The sequence below is a fragment of the Spea bombifrons genome, chromosome 4 (genome assembly GCF_027358695.1).
Source record: "Spea bombifrons isolate aSpeBom1 chromosome 4, aSpeBom1.2.pri, whole genome shotgun sequence".
NCBI classification, from domain to species: domain Eukaryota; kingdom Metazoa; phylum Chordata; class Amphibia; order Anura; family Pelobatidae; genus Spea; species Spea bombifrons.
In genome coordinates this window covers 17,808,626-17,835,719 of record NC_071090.1, presented here as the reverse complement: position 1 = coordinate 17,835,719, position 27,094 = coordinate 17,808,626, and the positions used below count along the sequence as shown (strand labels likewise).

Sequence of the window (27,094 nt, the reverse complement as noted above, 5' to 3'; positions counted from 1 at the left end):
GTCCTGCGGGTGGGGCCACCATGGATGTATCCTGGTGCCATGTGTTCTCCAGGTAAGCAATGTACACGCACTCAGCCATCCACGTGATGTAAAAGAAAACGTGAATCATCACACCAGGCCACCTTATTCTATTGCTCTGTGGTCCAGTTCTTATGCTCACGTGCCCGTTGTAGGTGCTTTCGGCAGTGGACCCAGCCCCATACGCAACAAACTGTGATCCACTGTATGTTGTAACTTTTTCAGTAATTTGAGCTACAGCAACTCGTCTGTTGGATCTGACCACACAGGCTAGCCTTCTCCGCTCACATACATCAATGAGCCTTGGTCGCCCATGTCGCTGTCATCAGTTCACCGCTTTTCCTTCCTTGGACCACTTTTGATAGGTACTGACCACTGCAGACTGGGAATACCCCACAAGAGCTGCAGTTTTGTAGATGCTCTGACCCAGTCGTCTAGCCATCACAATTTGACCCTTCTCAATGTCGCTCAGATCCACGGGTGCCATGTTAACAAGATCATCAGTGTTTTTCACATCACCTGTCAGTGGTCATAATGTTATGGCTGATCTGTGTATGCATTTGCTCCTTTTCCCATACACTATCGCTTTCTTCACCCAAACTGTGTTGCTGTAATGCCTCAATGTAGAGGGTCTCAGCAACACCGAGATCGGCATCATGTCTGGCCCCTCCTTCAGGCGTCAACATCGGCCATACACTGCAAGGTGGCGGGCGCCTGTTTTAGAAGGGCTTAGAAGCTGATCAGTGATAACATTGTAACATGACAATTAGGTATTCCCTAAAAAAGTGAATGAAGCAATGATAATTAGTTTGAATTGTGTTTCTAGTGCTGCATTTAGTTACAACAAAGATACATTTAGAACAGTGGATCAAGCAATGCATTTTACTTACCTAATGTGTATAATTTTACTTGAGGTTCTATAAACACAAATAAAATGATCCTTGGTTCTTGTTTTGAAATGACTATTGTCTCCTTCTTTCTTAAGTGGTTCACACCACTGAGTTGCCATTGTCTGCTAGGACATGAATTTCAGCGTGTTGGAAAGATGCGTTACAAGGCAATGCTGAACCCTGAGGAATGGATGGAAGGGTTTTTCCTGTTACGCAAATGTCACCTTTTTATTTGTCCTGAGGATCATGGTGCAGCTGAAGACAGTGTTAATTTACGTCAACTCCAAGAGCTCAGTAAGTCTTGTTTATTTACACTAAAAAGCATCAAATCAGGATCCAGAAGATGCTTCTTTCTAGAACAAGTGACAAGTAAATAGACAGTGTATGGTAATTCACAATCCATTCTGTTCTTGTTGGATATGATCCATATTATGAGAGAACAGGACAGATCTCCAGGTTTATACACAGACATCTAGGCTTGACAGCTGGACCAGAATAAGCATTGTTTGCGCTGCCTTGTTATAGCCTTGCATGTCCAGAATCCACAAAACAACATAATAGAATCCACAGGGCCCTGGTGCGAAAATGGACCAGGACCCCCCAACTTCAACTGCTGGTCTGTGCCATCTTACACTCTGGCGCACAAATTACACACATTTACTCATACTCATTAACACACGTACACATTCATGCTCACACACAATTACACATGCATGCTCACACACCGGTGCGGTACAGGTCGGAAGGGCCCTTTCTAAACAAATTTGAACCGGTACAAGGAGACAGGAACAAAGGGGTCGCACCGGGCCCCCTAGAGACATGAGCCCCCATTGCAGCGTCGACTGATGTGACCCCTGTAGTTATGCCACTGACAATGCGGTTATATAAATACTGATGCATATTTTTTAAATGATCTTATCACTGTAGAAACCAGTGAAAGAATTCCCAAAGACCATTTTACAGTTCAGTACGCTTTATAATTCTATATTGAAAGAAGCAGGAAAGAGAGAAGTAATAGGTAAAATCTTATGCCATGGCATATTCTCAGGGTTGTCCTTATTATATTGTTTTTAGGCTTCTTTTAGATTTTAAGTTTAAGAAGTTTAAGAGTTTAAGACGTTTAGTTGTGCAGTTTTTGCCACCAGCTACCCCTGCACTTATCTTCACTGAGATAGAACATCACTAACTTTAAGGCTAGACGTTCCTAAAGCAATTACATAACACAAAACCTATTTTTACTGTAAGCTACTGTAATACTGTCAGGAATTCACTGAACATAAAAGTTTTAGTGCAAGGCTAAAAATGTACAGTAGGTGTCTTACCTGTGTTAAAATACCTTGAAAAATGTTAAACAACCAAGATAAATATTAATGCTTAAATACAAACAAGCCAGTGATATTTTTTAGTGGACGTAGATAAACAACAACAATATAGGGTAAGATAGACCCTCAGGAGCTCCGAGAATACTTCTTCAGATGGACCACAGAAAATGAAGAAGTGACCTTTGAGGGCTTGAAAGTTTGTTCACATGTTACATCGTACCTTATTAAATTATGCAGGGAAAATGGTCTTATCCCCATTGCAACCAGCTGAATACTCCAGTTAGTAAGACCCTTACATTGGTTGGTACGGCCTTTCAATTTTTGTTATACATAGTATACTTAATCCCCTATTCATGTTGATCACTCTCTACTCTGGACTTTCTTCTCTGGGAACAAAATTATCCTTTTTTTTATTGTAGACTGATTATAAGCAAACAGTGGCGTAACTATAGGGCCTGTGCCTAAAGGGGCGCAGGCCGACCACTGCGACCCATTGTTCCTGTCTCCTTGTACCAGTTATTTAATTTTTTTGAAAGGACCCTTCCGGGTCAGTACAGGTCCCTTTTAAACTATTTTGAACCAGCACAGGTTACATCACGTGACCCCACGGCTGCTTGCACAGTGTGTGAGCAGCCAGAGAGAAAACTGCAGGACTGGTATGAGGTAAGAGGGGGGTATATGTATGTTTGTTTGTATATCTATGCCTGTATGTGAGCATGGATGTCGATGTATAACTGTGTGTAAGCATGGATGTGTAATTGTGTGTTTGTGTCAGCATGGATGTGCAAATGCGCATGTGAGCAAGGATATGTAATTTGTGTGTGTGTGTGTAAACATGGATGTGTAATTATGTGTGCGTATATGTGTGTGAGCATGCATGTGTAAATTTGTAGGTGGGGTGAGACGGAGTGTGTGTTAAAATGAATGTGTAAGAGTGTGTTAGTGATTATGATTTATGTTAGTGTGTTTACATATGTGTGTCAGTGTGTATGTTGGAAGGGGGTAAGGGGCAAAAAGGCACAGACAAGCTATTTGAGGGTATTGATGGTGCAGACAAGCTGTTTGAGGGCAAAGATGGCACAGATAAGCTATTTGGGGTCACTGACAAGCTGGGGGCAAACATGGCACAAACAAGCTGTTTGGGAGTTAGCGTTGATAAGCTGCTTGGGGCAAAGGCACTCAGAAGTTGGTGGTAGTTCCTCTTAACCACCATGTATGTATTTTTTAATAATTGTACATATCTTTTTTTTATATACCAGCTGTATCTCCTGTAACAGAGAATGCCGAAAAGAAAGAAATACTTATTCTTGTGGAGAAAGGGCGGTACGTAATCCTAGTCAAATACATTTATATTGTTATCTATAGAGCTTTGGCATAGAAAATGTTAACTTAATACATGAATTAGTCATAAAGACCCCTTCATATAATGGTATTCTGTATAAACGAAAATTTAAGCTTTTAGGCATTTTCTTTAGGTTTTTGTCTGAGCATTTTTTTCCTTTTTTGTGCACCTGCACAAATTAAAGATATACTTTATTTGTTTAACATACACATATGGTTAGTTTTAACTCATATGAAGATGGCATTCCTAGTCTGTAATCCAAAATAAGGCACATTTGTTTACTTTTTATGGTGCTATTTTAGTGCTCATTGTGTCCACATATTTTTAGAACCAGGTATGAGCTACTTTTTTTATTATTCTCATTATTTATTATGTGTTGGGAAAGTTAAAGGGACAGTTTAAGAACAATGCATTAACTTTTTCAAAAGAAAATTTACTCCAAAACTAATGACTCCCAAGATGAATTTTAGGCTAGTTCTTACATGCCATTTATGGCAGTTTTGTAGTCCACTAGTTCACTTGAGAAACACTGCCAGACATTTCTTGCAGCTGTTTGCTATTATAGTGCCACCTACTATCAGAACAAACTTATAGTGTGTTTACTGAAAAAGTGCAAGGTGTACATCAGACATAGGAAACTGCTGCCCCCTCCTGGTTATTATTCAGAATTCTTTTTTTTTCCAAGTTGCATGGATTGGAAACCTCACATTTACACTATAGCTTTGCTATAGTTATAGAATTATACAAACAATATAATAATATTATCAGACCAATATTTAAAAAATATTTTATATGGTAAGAAACATCGGGCCATGGAGTTGTCTGTGTGTTGCCATACACACTATATCATTTTTTTATATATATATATAAGACTCTGTACCTATTCTATTATCCCTATAGTACCTTATATCTACAAGGAATTACACGTGCTGACTTCCTGGCATGGAGTACTGATATCCAAACTGCAGCTTGTGGCACCGGAAATGTTTTACGAGACCAGCAGTTAAGCCGAAATGATATTCCCATCATTGTAGACAGCTGCATCGCTTTTCTTACTCAATATGGTGAGCGTTTTTTAAAAAATAAATCTATTTCTTTTGTGTTTGGGGTACAAGTTAAATACAAAATGGAAATCAGTAATACCAATTTTCATAGAACTTGAAATACTTACATTTATACGTTAAACAGTATTGTCATGGATTCACTGTTTCCAAATTTCCAAAATCGTTGTATGTGTAGCATGTGGCATCACGGGTGGGCTGGCTTTATCCAAGGGCTGTTTAGATTTTAACAGGGAGGGTCTTGGGGGACCCCCTCGAAATCTTGTGCAAGCCAACTGGAGTACTCCTTGTACTACAAGGATTGTGGAAAGATGGAGGAGTGTGCTCCAGCCTAGAGCTTTTTGTGTTCGTCCCGGAGAAACGAAGAAGCGAAGATAGTGGCGGTAACACGTACACGAAGACACACAACATGAAGAATCTTCGTCTTCGTCTAATGTCCCTGGTCCCTTCCCCATCTAGCCTACCTTATCTTCGCAGCATTGTGGGGGTTGACAGAAGCAGAAATCTGAAGGTTCGCCGTCAGGGGTTAAGGGGCCGTGAGAATGTGTGGTATGCGCCGATAAATACGGCATATTTTCAGGTTAACTGCATTTACTATAGTTGTGCGTTATTATAGGATTAATTATGTCTTATTTTGCTTTGGCAGGGCTCTGTCATGAGGGAATTTACCGCAAAAATGGAGCCAAGTCTAGAATTAAATTGCTTATGGATGAATTCCGCAAGGATGCCCGGAACGTCAAACTTCGCATTAGTGACAATTTCATTGAGGACGTCACAGATGTGTTAAAGCGTTTCTTTAGAGAGTTAGATGATCCAATTTTTACTACAGAGCTACATCCCAAATGGAAGGAAGCAGCAGGTATGATATAGTACATTAATACATACAGAACTATGAAAAGGGCTTATTCTGTAAGAGTTCAGGGCCATCTTTAATGCGGGGCCAATTGGGCCCCAGGTCCAGTGATTCCTGGGAACAACAGAGTGGCCGCCCCTTTATCCCACAACAACTAAGGTTGCCACAACACCGGCAATCAGCCCTTTGAATCTTGTGCCAGCATAAGTAAAATACAAAGCAATACAAAGCCAGTATTTTTGTGTGTGTGTGTGTGTGCGATGGGGGGCAGGTAGCAGACTTACTTAAAAGGTGCGGAGCTTCCTCTTCAGCAGGCAGCACCAATAGAAAGACAGGGCAGAGACTATCTAGCCTTCTACCACCTTTCTCATTCTCTCCTGAGTGTCTCTGTTTTGACACACCCCTTCCTTTTGTTCCTGCTTCCTCTGGTCTGGCCCATCCCATTTTGCATCTGCTGGAGATCCTAGCTATGCTCAAGGTAAGGAAGTAAGTGGGTGTGATGGTTGGGTGTGATGGTTGGGTGTGATAAACACACATTTGTTTTGTGTTTATTTTATTTCTTTGTTTATTTTATTTATATCGCAGTGGGTGGTGTTCTAACAAAGTGTTAAAAGTTTCAGTTTCAGGTACTCACATGCACTTACTTGGTGAATATGCAAGGTCAGCGTTAGCATACAAAGACATGCAACCTTAGTTAAGTCTGGTCAGTTTACTTAACCCTTAACTGGATTGACAGCTTGGATAGACCCGAGTGAGTTTTTCTACAATAACTGCATTTCTTATTTATATTTGTGCAATGGATTTATATGTAGTGGATGCACTCTTCTGGTGTTGGTGTATGTTGGATACACTGAAAAGAGGGCCAGACATTACACTTTGGACTAATAAGCATAGCCTTTGCGCCACGTGTCCTTTTCGGCCACTATATTATTTGGCTGTCCTTCTTTTACTAGTCATTGTGGGTCCATCGTAATGCATATTAACCCCTTCATGAAAAAGCATGTACATATATGGGCTCATGATTCAATGTATTTGTGACAAAGCCCATACATGTACGAGTTCAAAAACATGCAAGGCGGCTTTGCAGCATCCACAGGAGCCTCACAAGTAAGGCTAGCGATGGATCATGGGAGGAAAGTCCTCCCCCCAAAAAAAGATGGGCGGGTAAAACAGAGCTTAGGAAGTGATCAGCATTCGCTTCCTAAGCCTAATTGGTGTTGCTGACGTGCCTCAATATAGAAGCATTCAGCAAAAAAAACCCTAGCCTGATCGCCTTGTGATTGCTCCGAAGAGCAACCACAAGAGCCATCAGTGAGTGACATGGCAGCACCAAATGACACACCAGTGAGTTCACAGAGGGTCTATCCAGGTACTGCATTCAACCATGCAAGTTAATAGAGCCCAGCTCACTAATCACAATGTGATTAGTAAAATTTAAAAAAGTCCAAATATATATGAGTAAGTCCTAAAATTAGCGCTATATCTGTCACATGGAAAGAGTTAAAATATTGGCATTTTAAATGCCCATTGGGTGCCTAGTTTTATAAAATGTATGATTTGATTTGGTAAATCAAATTGGTCAGCTTCAAAGATGTCCCAAAAATAGGAAATGGGCACAGACTGACCATATGTCCAAATTCCAAAAAATGCACACCTCCCAAATATGGCCTATTATCCCCCCAAACAACCCAACAAACCCATGCATGTGGGGTATCACTGTGCTCAGCTGATGTTGCTGAACACCTGTTTTGGTTGTTTGACAGTGGTATATACCAGGAGCGGTAAATTAATACGTGAAGTAAAACATGTGTGGAAAAAAACCAAAACATTAATTACTACCATAAAGGCTGGTAATAGAATAAGTGCATGGAAAGAGTTAAACTACTAGCATTTAAAATACCCAGGGATGTGTAGTTTTCAAAAATATATAGTTTGATGGGGTAAATTGAAGTGGCCGGCTTCAACGATCTCCCAAATAGGAGATGGAGACATGGAAAAAATAGTTTTGAAATAGCAGTATTACCCTATTATGTGCAAAAAAAACAAGCAAAACATAAAAACATTAGATATTTGTAAACAATATTAGAATCATAAACGACATATAGTCATAGACGACAAAGGATAGAATTCTTTACAGTGAGGACAATAAAGGTATGGAATTCACTGCCAAGGGAGGTGGTGTTATCAAATACATTAAATGCCTTTAAAAGGGGTCTGGATATTTTTAGAATTTCTTGATCCAAGAGAAAACTGATTCCCTTTTGGAGTCAAGAAGGAATTTTTCTTCCTGATGGCAGAATTTTAAGTAGCTTAATTAGGGTTTTTCACGTTCTTTTGGATCAAGAGTAGGAAGGTTAGGTAGAAGAGTTGAACTTGATCGACTTAGGTCTTTTTTCAAAAATTCACAAAAAAAAGTATCTTTTTTTTTAAATAGTAAATTAGATGATGCAAAATAATGCTAAAGAGCAACATCGGAAAAATGTTAAAAAAAACCTTTGTCCCAAAGTGTACTACAAGTAAAAAAGGTTCACCTCTGTCACGGGGTCAGGTAGCGAAGGAGGATCCAACTATGCAGATATGTAGACGTAGAGCAGTCCAGTAAACAGTCTGTGATCAAAGGGCAACGGCAGGCAGCGAGGTCAAAACGTATCCGAGGTCAAGGCAGGCAGATCAGAAGCATAATCGGTATAAACAGGTCCGAGGTCAAGGCAGGCAAATCAGAAGCATAAACGGTATAAACAGGTCCAGGGTCGTAGGCAGGCAGCGCAGAGTCGTAGTCAAAAAACAGGCAAAGGTCGGTACACAAGGCAAAATATAAATAACAAGGAACAGCACACCCAAAAAGCAATACACTTTGAACGGGTAAAGAAAAGGGAAACAAATGGTGTTTAAATAGGAGAAGGTACTCACAAACAGGCCGCGGCGTGCGTGGCGTCCTTCATCGCGGCCGCGGCAGACCTCCGACCCGCGGTCCCGGCGGTACGAGGAGGTGGCGCGCCTGCACGTCCTCCGCGTACAGGCGCGATCCCAACCGAGGATGTGGAGGCAGGACTACCCTGCCAACCGCCGGGTCGTGGCAGAGGCGGAGCCTCGACACTGACGTGACCGAACGGCGTCGGCAGCAGTGTCGGGTCAGCCGCCGCGATCACCTAAGGTACGTGCCGCGGCGGCACGCGTGACGCTCTGCCGATGTCGGGTCGCGGCGGAGGCAGAGCCGCGACCCCGACTTGTCCGCTCGGCGCCAGTGACGGGCGAACCCCCAAGGTACGTGCCGCGACGGCGCGCGTGACGCTCTGCCGACGTCGGGTCACGGCGTAGGTGGAGCCGCGACCCCGACGTGTCCGCACGGCGTCGGCGGCAGTGACGGGCGAGCCGCCGCAAACCCCCAAGGTACGTGCCGCGGCGGCGCGCGTGACAACCTCACTTGCAAACTGGCTGCATAGGGTTGCGATGTCACCGCAGTCATATATGTATTATTGCTGAAAAGCTAAGCAAAGCTGCGAGTGTACTCTCACGAGAAGTACATTTTTCTGAAGAATACTGCTTCACCTTTAATGGAAGTACCAGGATTCTAATGGAATAAGAGCAATAGTATGTATATGCACTCTTTCAACACTACCTGCACTTTTTAATTGGAAACTCAGTGAATTAAAAACATATTTACCCTTTGAATTCCTATGGTATAATAGAAAGAACTTTACATAACATCGGTACTATTCCTGCAATCCTGGACAAGTGGGTGTCAACATCTAAATGTGGTAGGTCAATATCATATTAGGTTTATTTATTTCTATTGTGATATATCGGGTGTATTTTGATAGTAGGATGTGCAAAATGTTGTTATTCAGGTTTGTAGTGTATTTAATAATTCCTGCTTTGCAGGGCACCCTGAAAAATCTAAGAGGCTGGATAAATACATAGAACTAATTAATCAACTTCCGAAGGTCAACAGAGCAACGTTGACTGCACTGATTGGACACCTATATAGGTATGAAATGATCTCATTGGATAAAGGTACTTTGAAGTATTGCATATAATAAGAAAATGTATATGTAAACATAGCATGATCACCTATTGCACATGATCAAATGTATTGGATGTGATTCATACAATTCCAATTATCTTTCACCCTATAACTTTGGCAGCTCTGAATAGAAAATCTCTACACATTAGTAGATTACAGCTCTTCTTATATAAACATCTTCTGTTTGCCTCACAGAGTTCAGAAATGTGCAGATTTAAATCAAATGTGCACCAAGAACCTTGCACTGTTATTTGCTCCCAGCCTGTTTCAAACAGATGGGAAAGGAGAACACGAGGTGAAAGTGATGGAGGACATAATAGACAACTATGCCTATGTTTTCTCTGTAAGTGTTCTTTTGGTGTACCTTCTTTACTCTTTCATGATGAAGCACTTAACTTTTCAGACATATTTAAATGAAAACTCTAGTTTCTTACTTTATGGCATTAGCTTCACTGCATGTCACCACACTCAAACTGAGACATACCTTCATTTTTTAAGACATTATAATACAAAACTTGCAGTAGTGCATGTTAGCCCAACTCACACAAATTCATATGGTGGCAAAAAAACTAAGTGAACCCTGTCACAACAGACATCCTAAGAATATGCCTGAGCTTAAGCAATTCTGTCAGAAAATTCCTCCCAGAAGCTCTGCAAGTCTGATCTACAACTACCAGAACAGCTTGGTTTTTGAGGTTATTGCTGCCAAGGGAGGTTTGACCAGTTATTAAATCCAAGGGTTCACTTACTTTTTCTACCAACACTGTGAATGTTTAATGGGTGTGTTCAATAAACACCTGAAAGATTATCATTGATTGAGTGTTATTAGTGTAAGCACATTGTGTTTGTCTATACTGCACTTGTGACTTAGATATAGGTGAGATCGCATGTTATGAACAATTAATGCAGATAACCAGGTAACGCCAAAGAGTTCCTTTACTTTTTCTTGCCACTTGTATATATAATCATGGAGGGAACTTGCCAGGTCAGGCCACCCAGAGCACTACCTCTTCTGGGGAGTGGGCTTGTGAGGGGGCAGGGCTAGCTACACATAAGTAGGGTTAACTACAATGGGAGGGGTACCTTTCAGATAGTCCCAGATAGCATCAAATTATATGGGTGTAGGAGGTAAATTGGGCAGCATGTGGTGCTGAACACAACTCCCGTGTCCGGAGAAAGAGCAGTGTGACCGGAAGAAGCAGTGCTTCACCGGGAGACTCCAGGTAAAACCTGGAGAGTTTTCAGGTATGTATATGAGTTGAGCTCCAATAGAAATAAAGCCGAAAACACCACCCATATTTCCTTTGTAAACTTATATTGAAGTAGACTCCAATTCATTCTACTTCATGGACATCATAAATGCTCCAATAACTTGTTAGTTACTGGAGTTAGAAAATAAGTCTTAGAAAATAAATAATGAGCAAAACTCTCATTCTAGTCAATGGTACCCAAACTCCCAATGAAATAGTTGGGAGTAGTAGAAGCTAATCACATGCATGCTTATTTGAATATCTATAAATGTAAACCAGCGGTGCCTATAATCTGTCTTTTTAACTGTCATCTATTGCCAGATACTCTGTTTAGCATTTAATATCTAATGTCCCAGGTATCAATAGAGTTGTAAAAGTTTAGAAGGGGATAGTCCTTTTTTAACCAACATCATTTTTACTTTTCTATGTATTTTTTATTTTACCATTCCAGATTGATGAAGAACATGTGACACAAATGGAATTGGAAAATAGCTTAATCACTACATGGAAAGATGTCCAGGTAATAGCACACCAGAAGTGAGGGTCTGAGGACCCATATATCTTTAGATAGTTCTGCTTTGTTCAATGGTGTAAAAAAAAAGGGTTGCCCCTCATGGTCCAGTGTAGAAGCCAAGAGATCCACTGCCTAAGATGTCTCCTTTATTCCATCAACATTACCAAGGAGAAAAGGAGCACCATGTTATAATTTCAGAACCTGATGTCCCCTGTGGAGGAACTGACTGTTCCCAAATAACACCCTCGTCCCCATATATTTCCAGGGACAAGTGGGTCATTGGATAATGATGTCACAACATCTTCTCAGTGGTCCACATTGAACCACCAAGCACTGACTACCCCCAAACAGCACACTTTTACTGAAAGATTAGTGAGAAGTGGTCCACTATTAATAAGCTAATCACTTACTGTAACAGTGTCTCCTTGGCTTTGTATTATTACATGCAATAAACTATACATATTAAATATCAGTCATAGTCTGTTGTGCCGATGTAAGTGTATAGTCCTTAACAAGTTTTACCTTCCATTTGACAGCTGTCACAAGCCGGAGATCTAATTATTGAGGTTTACTTGGAAAAGAAATTGCCAGACTGTTGTGTCACTTTGAAGGTTAGTAATTCTAAAGCCATATAATTTACATTTTAACTTGTAAAGTCTCTCGCTCTAGATGTTTTCCAAACCAGAGACGTCAGTTAAAAGGGAATTCATCTACTGTTATTTTACAAAATTCATATGCTTTTATAGTTTGCTTTTCTACATTGAAAGTGAAGATGTAAGCTGACCATTAAAGGGAGAATTTTGTAAGCATTAATAAAAAAATAGTGATTTGTGTACCATTTTCTGTTATTTTGCAATGATTTTGCAGTTTTAGAGCAAAGTGTAGTACATGCAGAAGTTACATGCCATCAGCTTTCATAGTATTCTACAAGCTTAAGACTTTACCTCTCAGTCGTTCCTTATATGTGTTTTTTTTATTTTGTAAATGGCATTATTTGCACTCAGGTGTCTCCAGTAATGACAGCAGAGGAGCTCACTAATCAGGTCCTAGATATGCGGAATATTCCTGCAAGCTTGGACATCTGGCTGACCTTTGAAGTATTTGAAAATGGTGAACTTGGTAAATATCAGTGGGGTCAGCATTTGATTGTAAAAGACAACAACACATTTCATCTGTGGGATTTAGAATTCAAGTATGTTACATCTAGATTCTTATTGTGGTGAACAGGTTAGTGTACTAATAGGCTTATGACTAGATTGTAAGCTCGCAAGAGCAGGGCCCTCTTCTCCTTTCACCAGTTTGTTTATGAATGTGTTATTGTATGTGTTTATAAATTACTCTAATGAATGTAACAGCGCTGCGGAATTGGCCGGCGCTTTATAAATTTAATGTAATGTTAATCGTATTTGCTCGATTATAAGACGAGGTTTTTTCCAGAGCAAATGATCTGAAAAATACTTATAATCGGGGTCGTCTTATAATCAGACCTCAACTAGGTCTGACTATGAGACTAAGATCCAGATCCTGGATCCTCCTGTGTTATGCCCCCCAACTTACCGGTGCTTCTGAGTGTCCCCGGTGCTTAGTCCGGGCAGCGTGTAGAGCTCTACGCGATTCGCGTAGAGCGGAAGTTGTCTACGCGAATCGCGTAGAGCTCTACACTCTGCCCGGACTAAGCACCAGGGACTCAGAAGCACCGGTAAGTTTGGAGGAGGGAGGGGGAGGGAGTGTTAAATGGGGGGCATAAGGCATTTCTGGAGGCAGAGTGCTCTGTGAAATGCCTTTTAACCCCCTTAATGCCACTCTGCCTCCAGAAATGCGGAAAAGCCTGGGGGCAGATGTGCATAACTGGGGGGGCAGGTTGAAAAAAAGGAAATAAAAACAAAATATTTTTCTCAATCGTAGCTTTTATTAAAAAACAATTTTTCACATAGTTTACATGAATTACCATTTAATATTCAGATTTTGGGGGGTCGTCTTATAATCAGGGTCGTCTTATAATCAAGCAAATACGGTATGTTAGATTAAGAAAAAAATATATAAAGTTAATTATGTTCTTACCCTGGGAACACCCATCTTAACTTTCCTGTTCTCTGGATTGTTTCTATTAATTTAGCTTAGTTTTTTCCCCTTTATTAGGAAACCGTGGGAATCTGGGTGAGAAGTATTCAAAAATCTATTTAAGTGGATTTTGGGATAGCATTTTTACAAATTCTTTATTGTGTGTTTTCTGCAGAACGACCTTTGCATCCTAAGGAAAAGGTTCTAGAGCAGGCTTTGCAGTGGTGCAAGTTGGCAGAGCCTAGTTCAGCTTACCTGCTTGTAAAAAAGGTCCCCATTGTAGAAGGAAGTTGTCTTTTTACAGGTGAATATAACAATTCTGGAGTAAATAGAAGAATATACTTTTTGATATATAAACCGCATCTGTAACAGTTCCCTTCTTGCTGTACACCATTAGGAGCAAAAAGAGAAACCCCTAAGTGTGGGTTGGTGAAGTGCAGAGAGGAGTCCCCTAAACTACTGGGATGTAAATTCCAGGAAAGGTATTTTGTCATCAGAGATCGGAAGCTGCTGCTGCTTAAGGAAAAGAAGGTATCGGTTTTTACATCATTCAATTACACAATAAGGGTTGTAGGGGTAATCATTACAACAATTCTTAGTGCAGCCTAAGTGTGTACCATGGTAAAGCCTACCCACCCACTTACACCTGTCACCTCCTCTGCACTTGCCTTTCAAGGTCGTGGATGGGGGGCTGGATGAAGAATTTATAGCGCTTCACTGTGGATCATGAACATGAGCCTGTTAGAACGGTTTCACCTGCCCCCCATGTGCAGGGAGCACCACTTTTCTTGGGCAGCAAAACAAGGGGGGGGCGCAGGTATATTGGCTCCCCACCAAACCTTGGACTGACTGCCACTACACCCTCTAACCTATTTCTAAAGGTTGCAGCTGCATGCCCTGTGAATCCCATCATAATGTGGCAACCCTGCATTTATCACTAAAGTTCTCATATATGGGTAGTTGCTGTCCAAGTTTCTAAATGTTTCATTTACTAAATAGCTGAGTTGTGAAAACTTTAAAAATAAATATAATTAACTAAGGACAAACCAAATGAATATTGTATGCAAGAGCAGCTTTGGAGAGCCCTTCATTTCATGAATAAACTCCATATTGTGAAATTAAAACTGATTTAGAAATTCTATACTGTGTGTGGTTTGAAATTTACAAAGCATTTTGTTACTGAAAATATTCTTACATTGCCAAACCCATCTGAAATGTAAGCCATTAATGACCTTTCAAACCTAAGGCACATAGACTGAGCAGGTTTAAAGAAGTGTAAACAAGTTTGATTATCAGGAATATTTAGATTTTCAATAGATATATTATTTTTGGCTTCTAAAATGCTTTGCATCCACTTTCCTGAGAAACAGGTAAACCTTATGAGGCTTTAGTGCCAAGTAGGGGGACATACAATAAGTGCTCTCATATAATAAGTAAAGTAGTCTACAGACATTTGATTGGCGTATAATAGATATGGAAACATTAGGAAAGGAGGTACCTGCCCCATAGAATTTACTGTCTAAGTAAAAAATAGGGTGCTGTTATTAATATAAAGTCTGACATGAATACCAAAATACTTTTCATATGTCGTTAACTGCATTTAGCGGCTTGCGTAGAGATACTTATGTGATTTATTTCTTGCTTATCTGTATTACAGAGCGCAAAGCCAGAAAGAGAATGGCCTCTTGAAAATGCAAAAGTTTACATGGGAATCCGGAAAAAGATGAAGCCACCATCTCCGTAAGTTTTGAAAGGGACCACTGACAATTAATAGGTCATATAAACTTTTAAGAAATAACCGTCATCAGCAGCAAGATTGCAATTTTTAAACAACAGTTATTATTATTATTATGTATTGTTTTATGTAGCGCCATCAAATTCCGTAGCGCTGTACAATGGGTGGACAGGACACAACAAGTAGTAACAAATAACAAATTGTCTAACAGAGACAACAGGTGAGGGGGGCCCTGCTCAAACGAGCTTACAATCTAGAGGGCGTTAGGGTGTATTACGCAATCGGTAAAAGTGCCGTTGTTAGGGATAGACTAGCCACACTAGTAAAAGTATTGCAGAAGAGGGACTAGGAAAGGTGAGCTAAAGAAATATGGAGGGCGTTAATATGCTATGTTGTAAGAGTCTTTAAAGAAGTGGGTCTTGAGGGATTTTTTAAAGGAATAAAGGCAGGGAGAAAGACGGATAGACCGGGGGACACCATTACAGAGGATAGGGGCAGCCCTTAAGAAATCTTGTAAGCGTGCTTGAGAGCAAGAAATCAGAGGAGAGGATAGAAGGAAATCACTGGAAGAGCGGAGAGACCGGTGTGGAGTGTATTTAGAGATGAGTGAGGAGATGTAGGGAGGGGAACCGCTGTGAAGGGTCTTTTGAAAAAGGTTCCTTTCTGCTCCCCATGGATCTGTATCTAGCCTGCTGAGTGCATCCACATGAGGGCTAACAAACTCGTTGAGTTTATACACAGACAATAAACGGCTTCATATGATCACTAGCCTTAAATAAAAAACTGTTTTTTAGCCCTGTCTTTAGATGATTTGTATTTATTTGAAATACAGCGCTGAACTGAAGGGGAGACGTACAAGTACACATTTAGTCCGGTACCCCTAATTTGCATTCCTCATGAGCTATGCTGATTAAGGCTTGTCCTGTTGTTCTGTCATTGGGTCCTTGTAAGCATCCATGCAAACAGACGTTGACCCTATATATTTGGTGGGTAAATCTCATTTGGCTCATATGTAGCTCAGTGAGCCAGGCCTAGGGTCTGGTTTGGTCCCAGTTCAGCTCATGTCTCCCTAGGAGCTGCTTGCTCATAAAGGGCATATTGTTTTTTGTCTATATAACAGCAAAGCCATCATTTAGCAAAGGTTCATGCATTTTTCTCCTTGAATACCTTAGGTGGTTAATGATTAACAAAAGTTTTTCTAAATTCATTTTGTAGGTGGGGATTCACTATCTACCTAGACAAGCAGCAACTGTAAGTATTTTGGAGCTGCAGCTCAAATGGTGGAGACTGATTGCAATTATAATCCAGCATCTTTTGCAAAACAGCACTTAAATTGTCAGTATCTAGTAGTCGTAACTAGGGCTGCAACTAACGATTATTTTCATAATCGATTAGTTGGCCGATTATTTTGTCGATTAATCGATTAATCGGATAAAAAAAATGAATGTAAATTTTTAATTTATTTAAAATAATTTAATAAACAAATGATGTTAAATACAAACAGCAGAATAAAAAAAAACTTTGATAAAATGCATTTCTTGTCTTTATTTCCCAACCAGCCCCCCCAATTTATGCACATTTGAGCCCAGGCTTGCCACGCTGCCTCCCACATATGCCACGCTGCCTCCCACATATGCCACTCCACGCTGCCTCCCACATATGCCACTCCATGCTGCCTCCCACATATGCCACTCCACGCTGCCTCCCACATATGCCACTCCACGCTGCCTCCCACATATGCCACTCCACGCTGCCTCCCACATATGCCACTCCACGCTGCCTCCCACATATACCACTCCACGCTGCCTCCCACATATGCCACTCCATGCTGCCTCCCACATATACCACTCCACGCTGCCTCCCACATATGCCACTCCACGCTGCCTCCCACATATGCCACTCCATGCTGCCTCCCACATATGCCACTCCACGCTGCCTCCCACATATACCACTCCACGCTGCCTCCCACATATGCCACTCCACCCCCACATATGCCACTGTGCCCGATACGCCTTATACCCCCTGATACACCACTCCATCCTCCCCAGACATGCCACACTGCCTCCCAGACATGCCACGCTGCCCTCCCCACATATGCCACTCCACTGTACCCCCAGATATGCCACTGTGGCCCCAGATATGCCTTATACACCCTGATACACCACTCCGTCCTCCCCAGACATGCCACACTGCCCTCCCCACATATGCCTTATATAATGTATATGCCTTATACCCCCAGATATGTCACTCTGTGCCCGATATCTCATAGTCCCCTCATAGAGTCACAGACCCGTTCGCATCGCACTGACACCATACTTTTATAAATGAGTACTGGGTTAATCTTCACTGCCCCCAGGATTTAAATTCCCCTTAGTCTGCCCCCCTTTATCTCTAACTGCACCTTAAGTTAACTTTATTAAATTAATCAAATTAACCCTCAGTCCTCATCATTAAAATTAACCCTAAACACCCCATTAACCATAACTTCCCCTAAATTAACTCTAAATACCCCATCAAAACAACTACCCTAAATTAACCCTAAACACCTCATTAACCATAACTGCCCCTAAATTAACCCTAAACACCCCATTAACCACAGCATCCCCTAAATTAACCGTAAAGACCCTGTCAACCACAACAGCCCCTAAATTAACCCTAAACACACCATTAACCACAACTGCCTCAAATTAACCCCAAACACCCCATTAACCATAGCTGCCCCTAAATTAACCCTAAACATCCCATTAACCATAGCTGCCCTTAAACACCCCATTAACCATAGCTGCCCTTAAACACCCCATTAACCATAGCTGCCCCTAAACACCCCATTAACCATAGCTGCCCCTAAATTAACCCTAAACACCCCATTAACCATAACTGCCCCTAAATTAACCCCCACCTCCTCTAACTTTCAGTAGCCCAAATATTAATTTAATACTTACAGTTAGATGAGTGTCACAGCCATGTGGTTCTGGCCTTCTGGGAGAAGGAAGGGGCGGGGCCAGTTGTCACAGTGATTACAGGGAGGGACTGGTAAGTAGGAGCTGCTGCTGTGAGTCACTGAAACGGTTTATATAATGAGGGGTATTTTTCAGTGCGTTTGCTCTGAAAAAACCCTCATTTTATAATCGATAATAATCGATTCAACTAATCGATAATGAAATTCGTTGGCAACGAATTTCATTATCGATTATTATCGATTTTATCGATTAGTTGTTGCAGCCCTAGTCGTAACATGTATGACTGATTGACCATTTGTAATTTCCCTGAATACAATTTGTGTGAACTGGTTGCACGGAATTTTTGTTGTTGAGAATGCCACTAATACCACATGACCACTGCCTAGATGCATTTAGACATCATTGAAAGAGGCTCTATGAGAAATATTATTTGTTTTTTGAAACATATTTAGCATGAGTCCAGTGAACAGATGGTGCACATTTTAGGCATCTTTAGAGTTGACACATCTGTCAATTAAAATATGAAATTTAAGCTGGAAACGCCAGCTACGATCTTTTATACAAATCCTTGGACAGAACAAACACAAGCACCTGGAGAACCTGACAATACCAGACTTAATGCTTGACACATTTTGCATTTTGCTTACCACAAAAGCAGTCTGGGTTACAGACAAACCACATCTCTTCTAAACAGCAGTCACAGGTTAACATAATCACGTAATCATTGTCACATAATCAACAGCACCTTATCAGAGAGGTACCCAGCATATTCACACAATAATATGAGATGTTACCAAAATACATTAAGATATTAGTGACGCCTCTTTAACCTCATTAAAGTGCTAGTCAATATAACGTCATAAATAAAAACCTAAAGTTCTAGGGCTAGCAACAAAAATTCAATTGTCCCGGATGCATAATTGCTAAATCTGTGTAAACCCCAAGAAATGGGGTCCAATACTTACTCCAAGACTAACAATACCAATATATCATTTGCTCCTCACCTAACCCTGTCCACCAGTCACATAATTTTTACCCTGCTCAGCCACGTAAGAGGTAACGAGGGGGTACAGGTGAAAAAGAAGTAAATGGGTCTAACTGGCATAATTTGGAGATATATGTGTCAATGTGGCGCATACAGAGGCACGTACATGCCTTGTGTCACGTACAATGAATATAAGGGACTATTTGACACATCATCATTGACTGTCTGATCATTTCCCCAGTTTACTCGTGCTTGTACATATTGTTTCTTGCATGACATTGTGTAACAGTTTGCTCATTCATCAATGGGCTTTTTTGCATGGAATTTTCAATATGTAACTATAATAAATGTATAGTAACTATAATAAAAGGTACTTACGTTTCTTTTCCACTTTTAGGTGCTTATGTTGTAATGGGCAGCTAGAAATGTGGGACTGGATCACAAGCATTCTAAAGGCCCAGGTATTTATTTAGACACAGAAGACACATAACATTTACTTGTTTCTCTTTTGGAGATATTCCATCCAAATCAAAAATGTATTGTATTATTTTAATATATATCAAAGTTCCCCAAAGTAATTAGGCTCTTATATTACATCCATATTTTTACAAAAGCACAATGGTAGCTGCTTTGTTATTTTTCCCACCCCTTTAGTCTTCACCAGGGCTGGAGTTAAAATAAGTCTCAATCACCCAGCCTGTAACTGACTAATGAAACTTATAAAAATATGAAACCACTCATAGCTCTAATCCCCACAGCAGCAATATAACTTAATTATTAGCAATACAACTTTTTGTTAGCAATATAATATAAAACTGACTGATTTTAAAGCTGAAAGATAAATATTTATTTTTCCATGGGACTTCACTTTAAGAATAGCTGAAGGCTCAGTAAACTAACAATATTAATTTACTGTAAGATTATTAATATTTGCAGCATGACGATCTCCGTCCCGTGGTTTTAAGAAGGCACTCCTCTTCAGATGTCACCAAGCAAAAATTTGGTACCATGCCCCTTGTTCCAATCCGGGGTGATGACACAAATGCCACCATGGTTACAGCTAACCAGACACTGGTAAGTCTTTTTAGTTCTTTTTGACAAAGGAAATTTTTTAAATGTTATTCTTAATGGAAGTACAGGTGGGCAGCTGGCCAGTGACGCAACATGAGCAGAGCCAGTCAATGGAGTTAACGGCAGTTAGTCCATGCCTCTCATGAGTTTTGTCGGGATGGAACAAAATTAATTATGCTACATTGCCAAAGAGGATTATTAGAGTTCCTTGGTACTTTTAAGTGGTACTTTTAAGTGGTAGAGAGAAAAACTTAGAGCTCAGAGGAGCAAGGATTTATTTTAATTATATTGTATATTGGTTTTGCTGACGTCTCAAATCAAATAAACACTTCAATTTTAGTGGTTCTTAAAGATTTCCTTGTGCTTTAAAGGATGTTCAGTCACAGTGTATATACACCAATCAGCCATAACATTATGACCACCTGGCTAATATTGTGTAGGTCCCCCTTTTTCCACCAAAACAGCCCTGACCCATCGAAGCATGGACTCCACTAGACCATTAAAGGTGTGCTGGGGTATCTGGTATCAAGACGTTAGCAGCAGATCCTTTATGTCCTGTAAGTTGTGAGGTGGGGCCTCCATGGATGCATCCTGGTGCCATGTGTTCTCCAGGTAAGTTACGCATCCATGTGATGTAAAAGAAAACGTGATTCATCAGACCAGGCCACCTTCTTCCATTTCTCCGTGGTCCAGTTCTTACGCTCACCTGCCCATTGTAGGCGATTTGACTGGTGTGCGGCTATGCAGCCCCAACGCAACAAACTGGGATGCACTGTGTGTTCTGACACCTTTCTATCAGAACCAGCATGACCTTTTTTTAGCAATTTGAGCTTCAGTAGCTCGTCTGTTGGATTTGACCACATGGGCCAGCCTTCGCCATCCACGTGCATCAGTGAGCTTTAGCTGCCGGTGACCTTGACACTTTTCACCACTTTTCCTTCCTTGGACCACTTTTGATAGGTACTGAACACTGCAGACTGGGAACACTCCACAAGAGCTGCAGGTTTGGAGATGCTCTCACCCCGTTGTCTAGCTATCACAATTTGACACTTTTCAAAGTCGCTCAGATGCTTACGCTTGCCCATTTTTCCTGCTTCTAACACATCAACTTTGAGGACTAAATGTTCACTTGCTGCCTAATATACCCACTGATAGGTGGCATGATAACAATAACAGTGTTATTCACGTCACCTGTCAGCGATCATAATGTTATGGCTGATCGGTGTGTATATATATATATATATATATATATATATATTGTCCTGTGAAAAAATATTTGCCCCTTTCCTGATTTCTTCTATTTTTTGCATATTTGTCATACTTAAATGTTTTAGATCATCAAACTAATTTTAATATTAGACAAAGACAGACACCAGCATACATGGTGGGGCAGTCCGCCACGGGTGCCACTCATCAGGAGGTTGCCACCAGGCCGGCATTGGGTCTATACTGTGCGCCACTAGAGGTCTCAAAAAAGCAGCACATGATGCCATGATCTGAAGAAATGTAAGAACAGACAAGAAACAAAGTCATTGACATCGGGGTGTAAAGGGTTAAAAAGGCATTTCTCTGGGCTCTGGGACACCAGGGAACCACAGTGAAAGCTGCTTCAGGACCTGGGTGACTTGCCATAACTGATGGAACCATGAATTCTACTCTATAACAGAAAATCCTAAAGGAGAATGTCCAGCCATCAATTTGTGACCTAAAGCTCAAGTGCAGTAGGGTTGTGTAGCAGGACAACGATCCGTAGCACACAAGCAAGTCCACCTCTGAATGGCTCAAAAGAAACAAGATGAAGGTTTATATGAGGCCTAGGCAAAGTTCTGACTTGAATCCGATTGAGATTATCACAAATGCTTGATTTGAGTTGTTGCCGCCAAGGTGGCACAACCAGTTATTAGGTTTAGGGGGGCAATTACTTTTTCACATGGGTTATATAGTTTTTGATTAACTGTTAACTTTCAATAAATGAAATTATCATTTAAAGGTTGCATTTTGTGTTTACCCATGTTGTCTTATATTAAAATTAGTTGATGATCTGAAACATTTAAATGTGTCAAATATATACATACACATATATATATATATATATATATATATATATATATATATATTTATACTCAGGATGGGGCAAATACTTTTTTATAGCACTCTATACAACAGATTGTTACTGTCTGCATTTTAAGTGACCAATTGTTTTTTTGCATTATTAGTGCATTTCAAAAAAAGGTTTAAATGTTGTGTTGTGTTGCTTTATTTCTGTTTCTCAGCGTCGTCTACATACACGAAGGACACTGTCTATGTTCTTTGTAAGTACATAAGGGTGAACTTAGCATGTCCTCCCTTAATGACTTTTAAAATGCATGTACATCACATTGCCCTCAGATGTTGAATTCAATGGTAATGGGTAATATGTAGACATACACTGACTGAACATTTTAAAATTGGACTTATCACAAGAACCAAAAATCTAATCAGCAAGGACATTCCATAGGTAGCCATAATGATACGGCCACTTTTAACACTTTAAAACCTGAAAATCACATTTATACATTGCCTGTTGTACACGACTAACCGGTACATAAAATGAATTTTTAATACAGTATGCTACTAAAAAAGCTGTAACAAATTATTTAGATTTATTTCATTTTTACAGCAATGTTTAATTAAGTGCATGTTTTGCATGTATACTGTTAACTCATAATGAACACATTCATCTGCATGACTTAATACACTGAATCTGAGAGATGATGTTGAATGTAATCTAATCTATAATACTTTCCTTCTTTAGCCAATGAAAGTCCACCAAGATTCTTTGGAGGAACTTCAGGAAAGACACGATGATGAGGGCAATGAACCTGTGTACGAGGAAGTAGGAAATTACCAGAGCAAGCTTCAGTCAGACTGCAGCCATATAGTGGAACCTCAACATTTCCCTCCGCTTTTGGACAGATCCAGTAAACCTTCTCTTGATGGTGACCAAAAGAAGCACACTATGCAAAACACACCAGATCATGTCCACATGAACCCTTGTTCTCTAGGGAGGTCAGAGAAAGAGAAGTATAATAAAACTCATTCCCTTGATAGAAATATTTGTGTAGATAATGTTAAGACTCTGACTAATGACACCACAAAATTACTTGTATCTGAAAGGGGTACTGGTGGTACTTTTGGAAAAACTGCTTCTCTTGAAAGGCAGCTGGAACCTAATCGAACCCAGACAATTTCTTCAAGAAGCCAAGGGGCAAAAAGTGCACTGGACTTGAGCTCCTTGCCACTGTTTTTTGAACCATCTTCAGATCCATTGAAGAATCCAGCATGGAAGAAGAGCTTACCAGTTTCCTCTAATATGCAGGACAAACTGCTACAGGAACTCAGCACAATTATCTCAAAGAAAAATGAAGCAAGTCCAGAGTCAAGCCAGCAGGTCACGTGACTAGTAACATGGATGTCAACTGCATTTTAGGACCATTCCAAACTTAAATTATGGTCCAAAATTGTTAATTGTAAACATTGGGACCATCTGAATTCTAAATGCGCTCACAAACTTGAGACTTGTGGCTACAATGAAAGCGTTCTGCTTGTGATGTCAAGATCTTATATTTGTAAATGCAGTATGTACTTTACATTAGTAGTTATTTGTGAAGACTGTGTGTCCGTTGAAACCAACTATGCTTTAGTAAAATTTAAAACATTTTACTATAAAAGATAATCTCAAGTAGTCTTTAAGTTGAAATTATTTAATTGTATGAAGCTACTAAGTTATATTTTCTTTAAAGAGAAGATGGGTGTTAGTAATATACTGTAAAATAAAGTAGTAAAGTACAATCTGGAATTAAATGAATGCCTTTATTTTTTAATGTTTTTATTTCAATGGTATAGCATATTTCATTACACTTAAGGGTATAAATGATTACTTCCAATCTATAGACAATGATAAGTAAAAATATAAAGAAAAGAAACAAACATGTTACAATTAAAAAATTGCAGAGCAAAACAAAGCTTTTTGTTTCACTTTGCAGAGTAGATGAAGAGAGCCTTGAAGAGAAACAAAGAATTTGACAGTAAAACCATTCAACCAATCTGTTCTGCCCATTTTCCTGATATAAGAACTCAGACCTTAATCAGTCCTTGATCTTGTCTTAAATTCAAAATAGCTTTATGCCTATTCCATGCCTTTAACTCTTCTGGTGGGATGTTGTTCCATCATTTTACTACTCATCATCAGGTGTTGACACCAGGTGTCTTTGGTAACCAGCACACTTAAAGTCCAACATGACAACTAAGAACACAGGTGAAGTTATTAAAAAATCATGTTATTATACTGAATGTTAAAAGGTTCCTTTTTATTAATTGTATCTACAGAGGAGCAATTGGCTTTTAGATAACAACCAACATCCTACTTTATTAAGAATGCGTACGAGAAGCAATTGTTGTTAGGAAGGAAAATCAGTGTCACAACGATTCATATTAGGTGGTGCGGATCTGGTGAGTTTGTATTGAATATGTTCACATAAAGTAGGAATTAACCTGGTCTGACAGAAGCATCTTTGTGTGTTCTCTGATGAATTGTCTGGCCACCTTACCACCTAAAAAATCAAGACTGTGGTGAGCCTGCTTGGCTGGACCGTCCACGGAAATTGTGACATTTAGGAGGTATGCCTATAATATTTTACAATAGCAAAACTGAATATTTTATGGACTACAGACTAAAGCAGCTTTGTTTTGCAGGATTGTTGTAAGTTTTCTTTTTAAGTTTAAGTGAAAACTGCAACTACATAGGACTAAGCAGAATAGATCTGTGAACAAAGACCTCAGATGCCACCTTGGCATTATACATAGACACTGTAAGCGTAAGTTTGTGTGCGGGGCCTTCTTTACACAACGTATTGATTTGTCTTAGTCTGTCATTTCTAGTTTTGCTATACTCTTAAATATATATGTATTGTAAGAAGTGCTGCAAAAATTGCCGGAGCTACATAAATGAAATATATCAATAATATATAAGTACCTGTTTCCCCGAAAATAAGACATATCCATAAAATAAGCCGTAACAGGATTTCTAAGCATTTGCGCAATATAAGCCATACCCCGAAAATAAGACATAGTGATAGGCTTGGCTATGCAGCATACCGGCGCGGAGCGGTAAAGAAGACGGGCAGCCCTTCTCATCTGCCCCATCGTGACAGCTACTATCTTGGAGGTGACCGGAGAGGTGCGGGCAGCCCCATCAACAAGGTCGGCTCCGCCTATCAGGTCTATATTTGAATAAATGTAGATTGTTGTACCATACTTAATAAAAATAAGACATCCCCTGAAAATAAGCCATAGTGTGTCTTGAGGAATAATACATATAAGACAGTGTCTTATTTTCGGGGAAACACGATAGCATGTAAAAAAAAATGTTAAGAACATGAGCAAGATTCTTTAGATGGGCAGGGCATAAACATCAGTGGGAAAATTACTAATAATCACCATTTTTTGCACATGTCTTTTTTAGCCCTCTCCACTATATGGATGCATTTTTTAATATAGGGCTAGAGACAGGGCCGGCCCTATAATGGAGCCGACTGGGGCAATTGCCCCAGGCGGCACTTTTGAAGCGTTTTTTTTTAAGCGTTTTTTTTTTTAAGCGGAGGAGAGAGAGGGGCGCCGAGTGGTTTTTGCTTACCCGCTCGGTGCCCCTCTCTCTCTCTCCTCTGCGGCAAGTCTCCGTGCTCTGCCACGGTGCCGGCTTGTAATGCTGAGCGCCGGAAGTGACGTCAATTTACGGCGCTCAGCATTACAAGCCGGCACCGTGGCAGAGCAGGGAGACTCGCCGCAGGACTGTTAAAAGGTAAGTACCGGGGGGGGGGTTAGGGTAGATTATGGCGTCGGCGAAGTTTAAAATGCCGCCCCCCCGGCGTCGGCGCGGGGGGGCGGCATTTTAAACTTCGCCCCAGGCGGCATTAAGTCTTGGGCCGGCCCTGGCTAGAGAGGACTAAAATATGGATTTGTTTCAATTGACTCAAATGGAATTTCCCAAGCTCCCCAAAGTCAGACTAGCATCTCTAAAATGGTCAAAGCATATGTGGAGAAACTGCCACTACCTCCAAGTACTGACCCTCTAAGTCAGGGGCGTCCAACATGCGGCCCACGTGACATTTCCCGGGGGGGGGGCGGGTTCGTGGGCCGACACACAGAGATGCTATTGGGGCTGGCAATTACTTACCAACCTTAAAAAAACAGTACTGATATGTACTAATACAAGTATACCTTCAAGAGGTTAAAAGGAGTTGTAGTACCACTTTGCTTTGACCATTGGTCCATAGTTTACCAGATGGCCAATCTGGGAAGTCCAAAAGTAGAAGATGTGAGGTTCCCAGATGACCCCTCCTCCACACCACCTGGATTTTTTCTTTTACTCATATTTTTGGTGGCAAAGATGGTACAGACATGTCATTTGCCAATTAAGATAGGTTTCTGAACTCTCAAACAGTTGAGAAGTCTCTCCTAATTGGCTTAGACTTCCTTCACCCCAGTGAGGGCTTCTCCTCCAGTCTACTTTTTTTTAGGAGACTTTTTCACCCCCCAGGGCCCCAGGACAGCCAGGCTCCTTATAACTGTAATGTAACCTGATGACGAACCTGTATGGTATAGCAAAGCACCACCAATCTAAAGGAGTGGTGAACTAGTGGTTTCATAGTGCCAATTTTAGTATCCTGATTGGGAGTATTTAAAGTCTATATTGCTAATAACAAAGCACATACATTAGTGTCACTTGTAGAGAAGGTCTATAACTCATTTGTAATCTAGCCACAGCAAGTGTATTCACAGGTCTTTTTTCTACGTTGTATTAATTTACTGTACACCTGTTTTGCCTTCAGCAACCATATTCAAAAGTAAAAAGGATGGCAAATTGAAGTATTATTTCCAATCTATTCATTAATTTTATATATAAACAAGAAACTGTATTCATGTAGAATATGAATTACGAAAAAAATTCTGTTTGTAACATGAAAGGAC

At 40.4% G+C, this 27,094-nt stretch overlaps 1 protein-coding gene across 1 annotated transcript in view; it reads left to right on the top strand.

Annotated features, from left to right (window-relative positions):
* Positions 1 to 23,929, top strand: part of ARAP3 (ArfGAP with RhoGAP domain, ankyrin repeat and PH domain 3) — a 62,935-nt gene extending 39,006 nt beyond the window's left edge. The window contains exons 18-34 of the mRNA XM_053462554.1: positions 1,004 to 1,202; positions 3,490 to 3,553; positions 4,473 to 4,636; positions 5,280 to 5,492; positions 9,369 to 9,474; positions 9,706 to 9,853; positions 11,212 to 11,280; positions 11,811 to 11,885; positions 12,279 to 12,393; positions 13,511 to 13,639; positions 13,733 to 13,866; positions 14,993 to 15,075; positions 16,286 to 16,321; positions 19,413 to 19,476; positions 19,952 to 20,089; positions 22,360 to 22,398; positions 22,881 to 23,929. Coding sequence (XP_053318529.1) covers positions 1,004 to 1,202; positions 3,490 to 3,553; positions 4,473 to 4,636; positions 5,280 to 5,492; positions 9,369 to 9,474; positions 9,706 to 9,853; positions 11,212 to 11,280; positions 11,811 to 11,885; positions 12,279 to 12,393; positions 13,511 to 13,639; positions 13,733 to 13,866; positions 14,993 to 15,075; positions 16,286 to 16,321; positions 19,413 to 19,476; positions 19,952 to 20,089; positions 22,360 to 22,398; positions 22,881 to 23,525 — 2,421 coding nt within the window. The 3' untranslated portion in view covers positions 23,526 to 23,929. The remainder of the gene's footprint in view (positions 1 to 1,003; positions 1,203 to 3,489; positions 3,554 to 4,472; positions 4,637 to 5,279; positions 5,493 to 9,368; positions 9,475 to 9,705; positions 9,854 to 11,211; positions 11,281 to 11,810; positions 11,886 to 12,278; positions 12,394 to 13,510; positions 13,640 to 13,732; positions 13,867 to 14,992; positions 15,076 to 16,285; positions 16,322 to 19,412; positions 19,477 to 19,951; positions 20,090 to 22,359; positions 22,399 to 22,880) is intronic.
* The last annotated feature ends 3,165 nt before the right edge of the window (positions 23,930 to 27,094 follow it).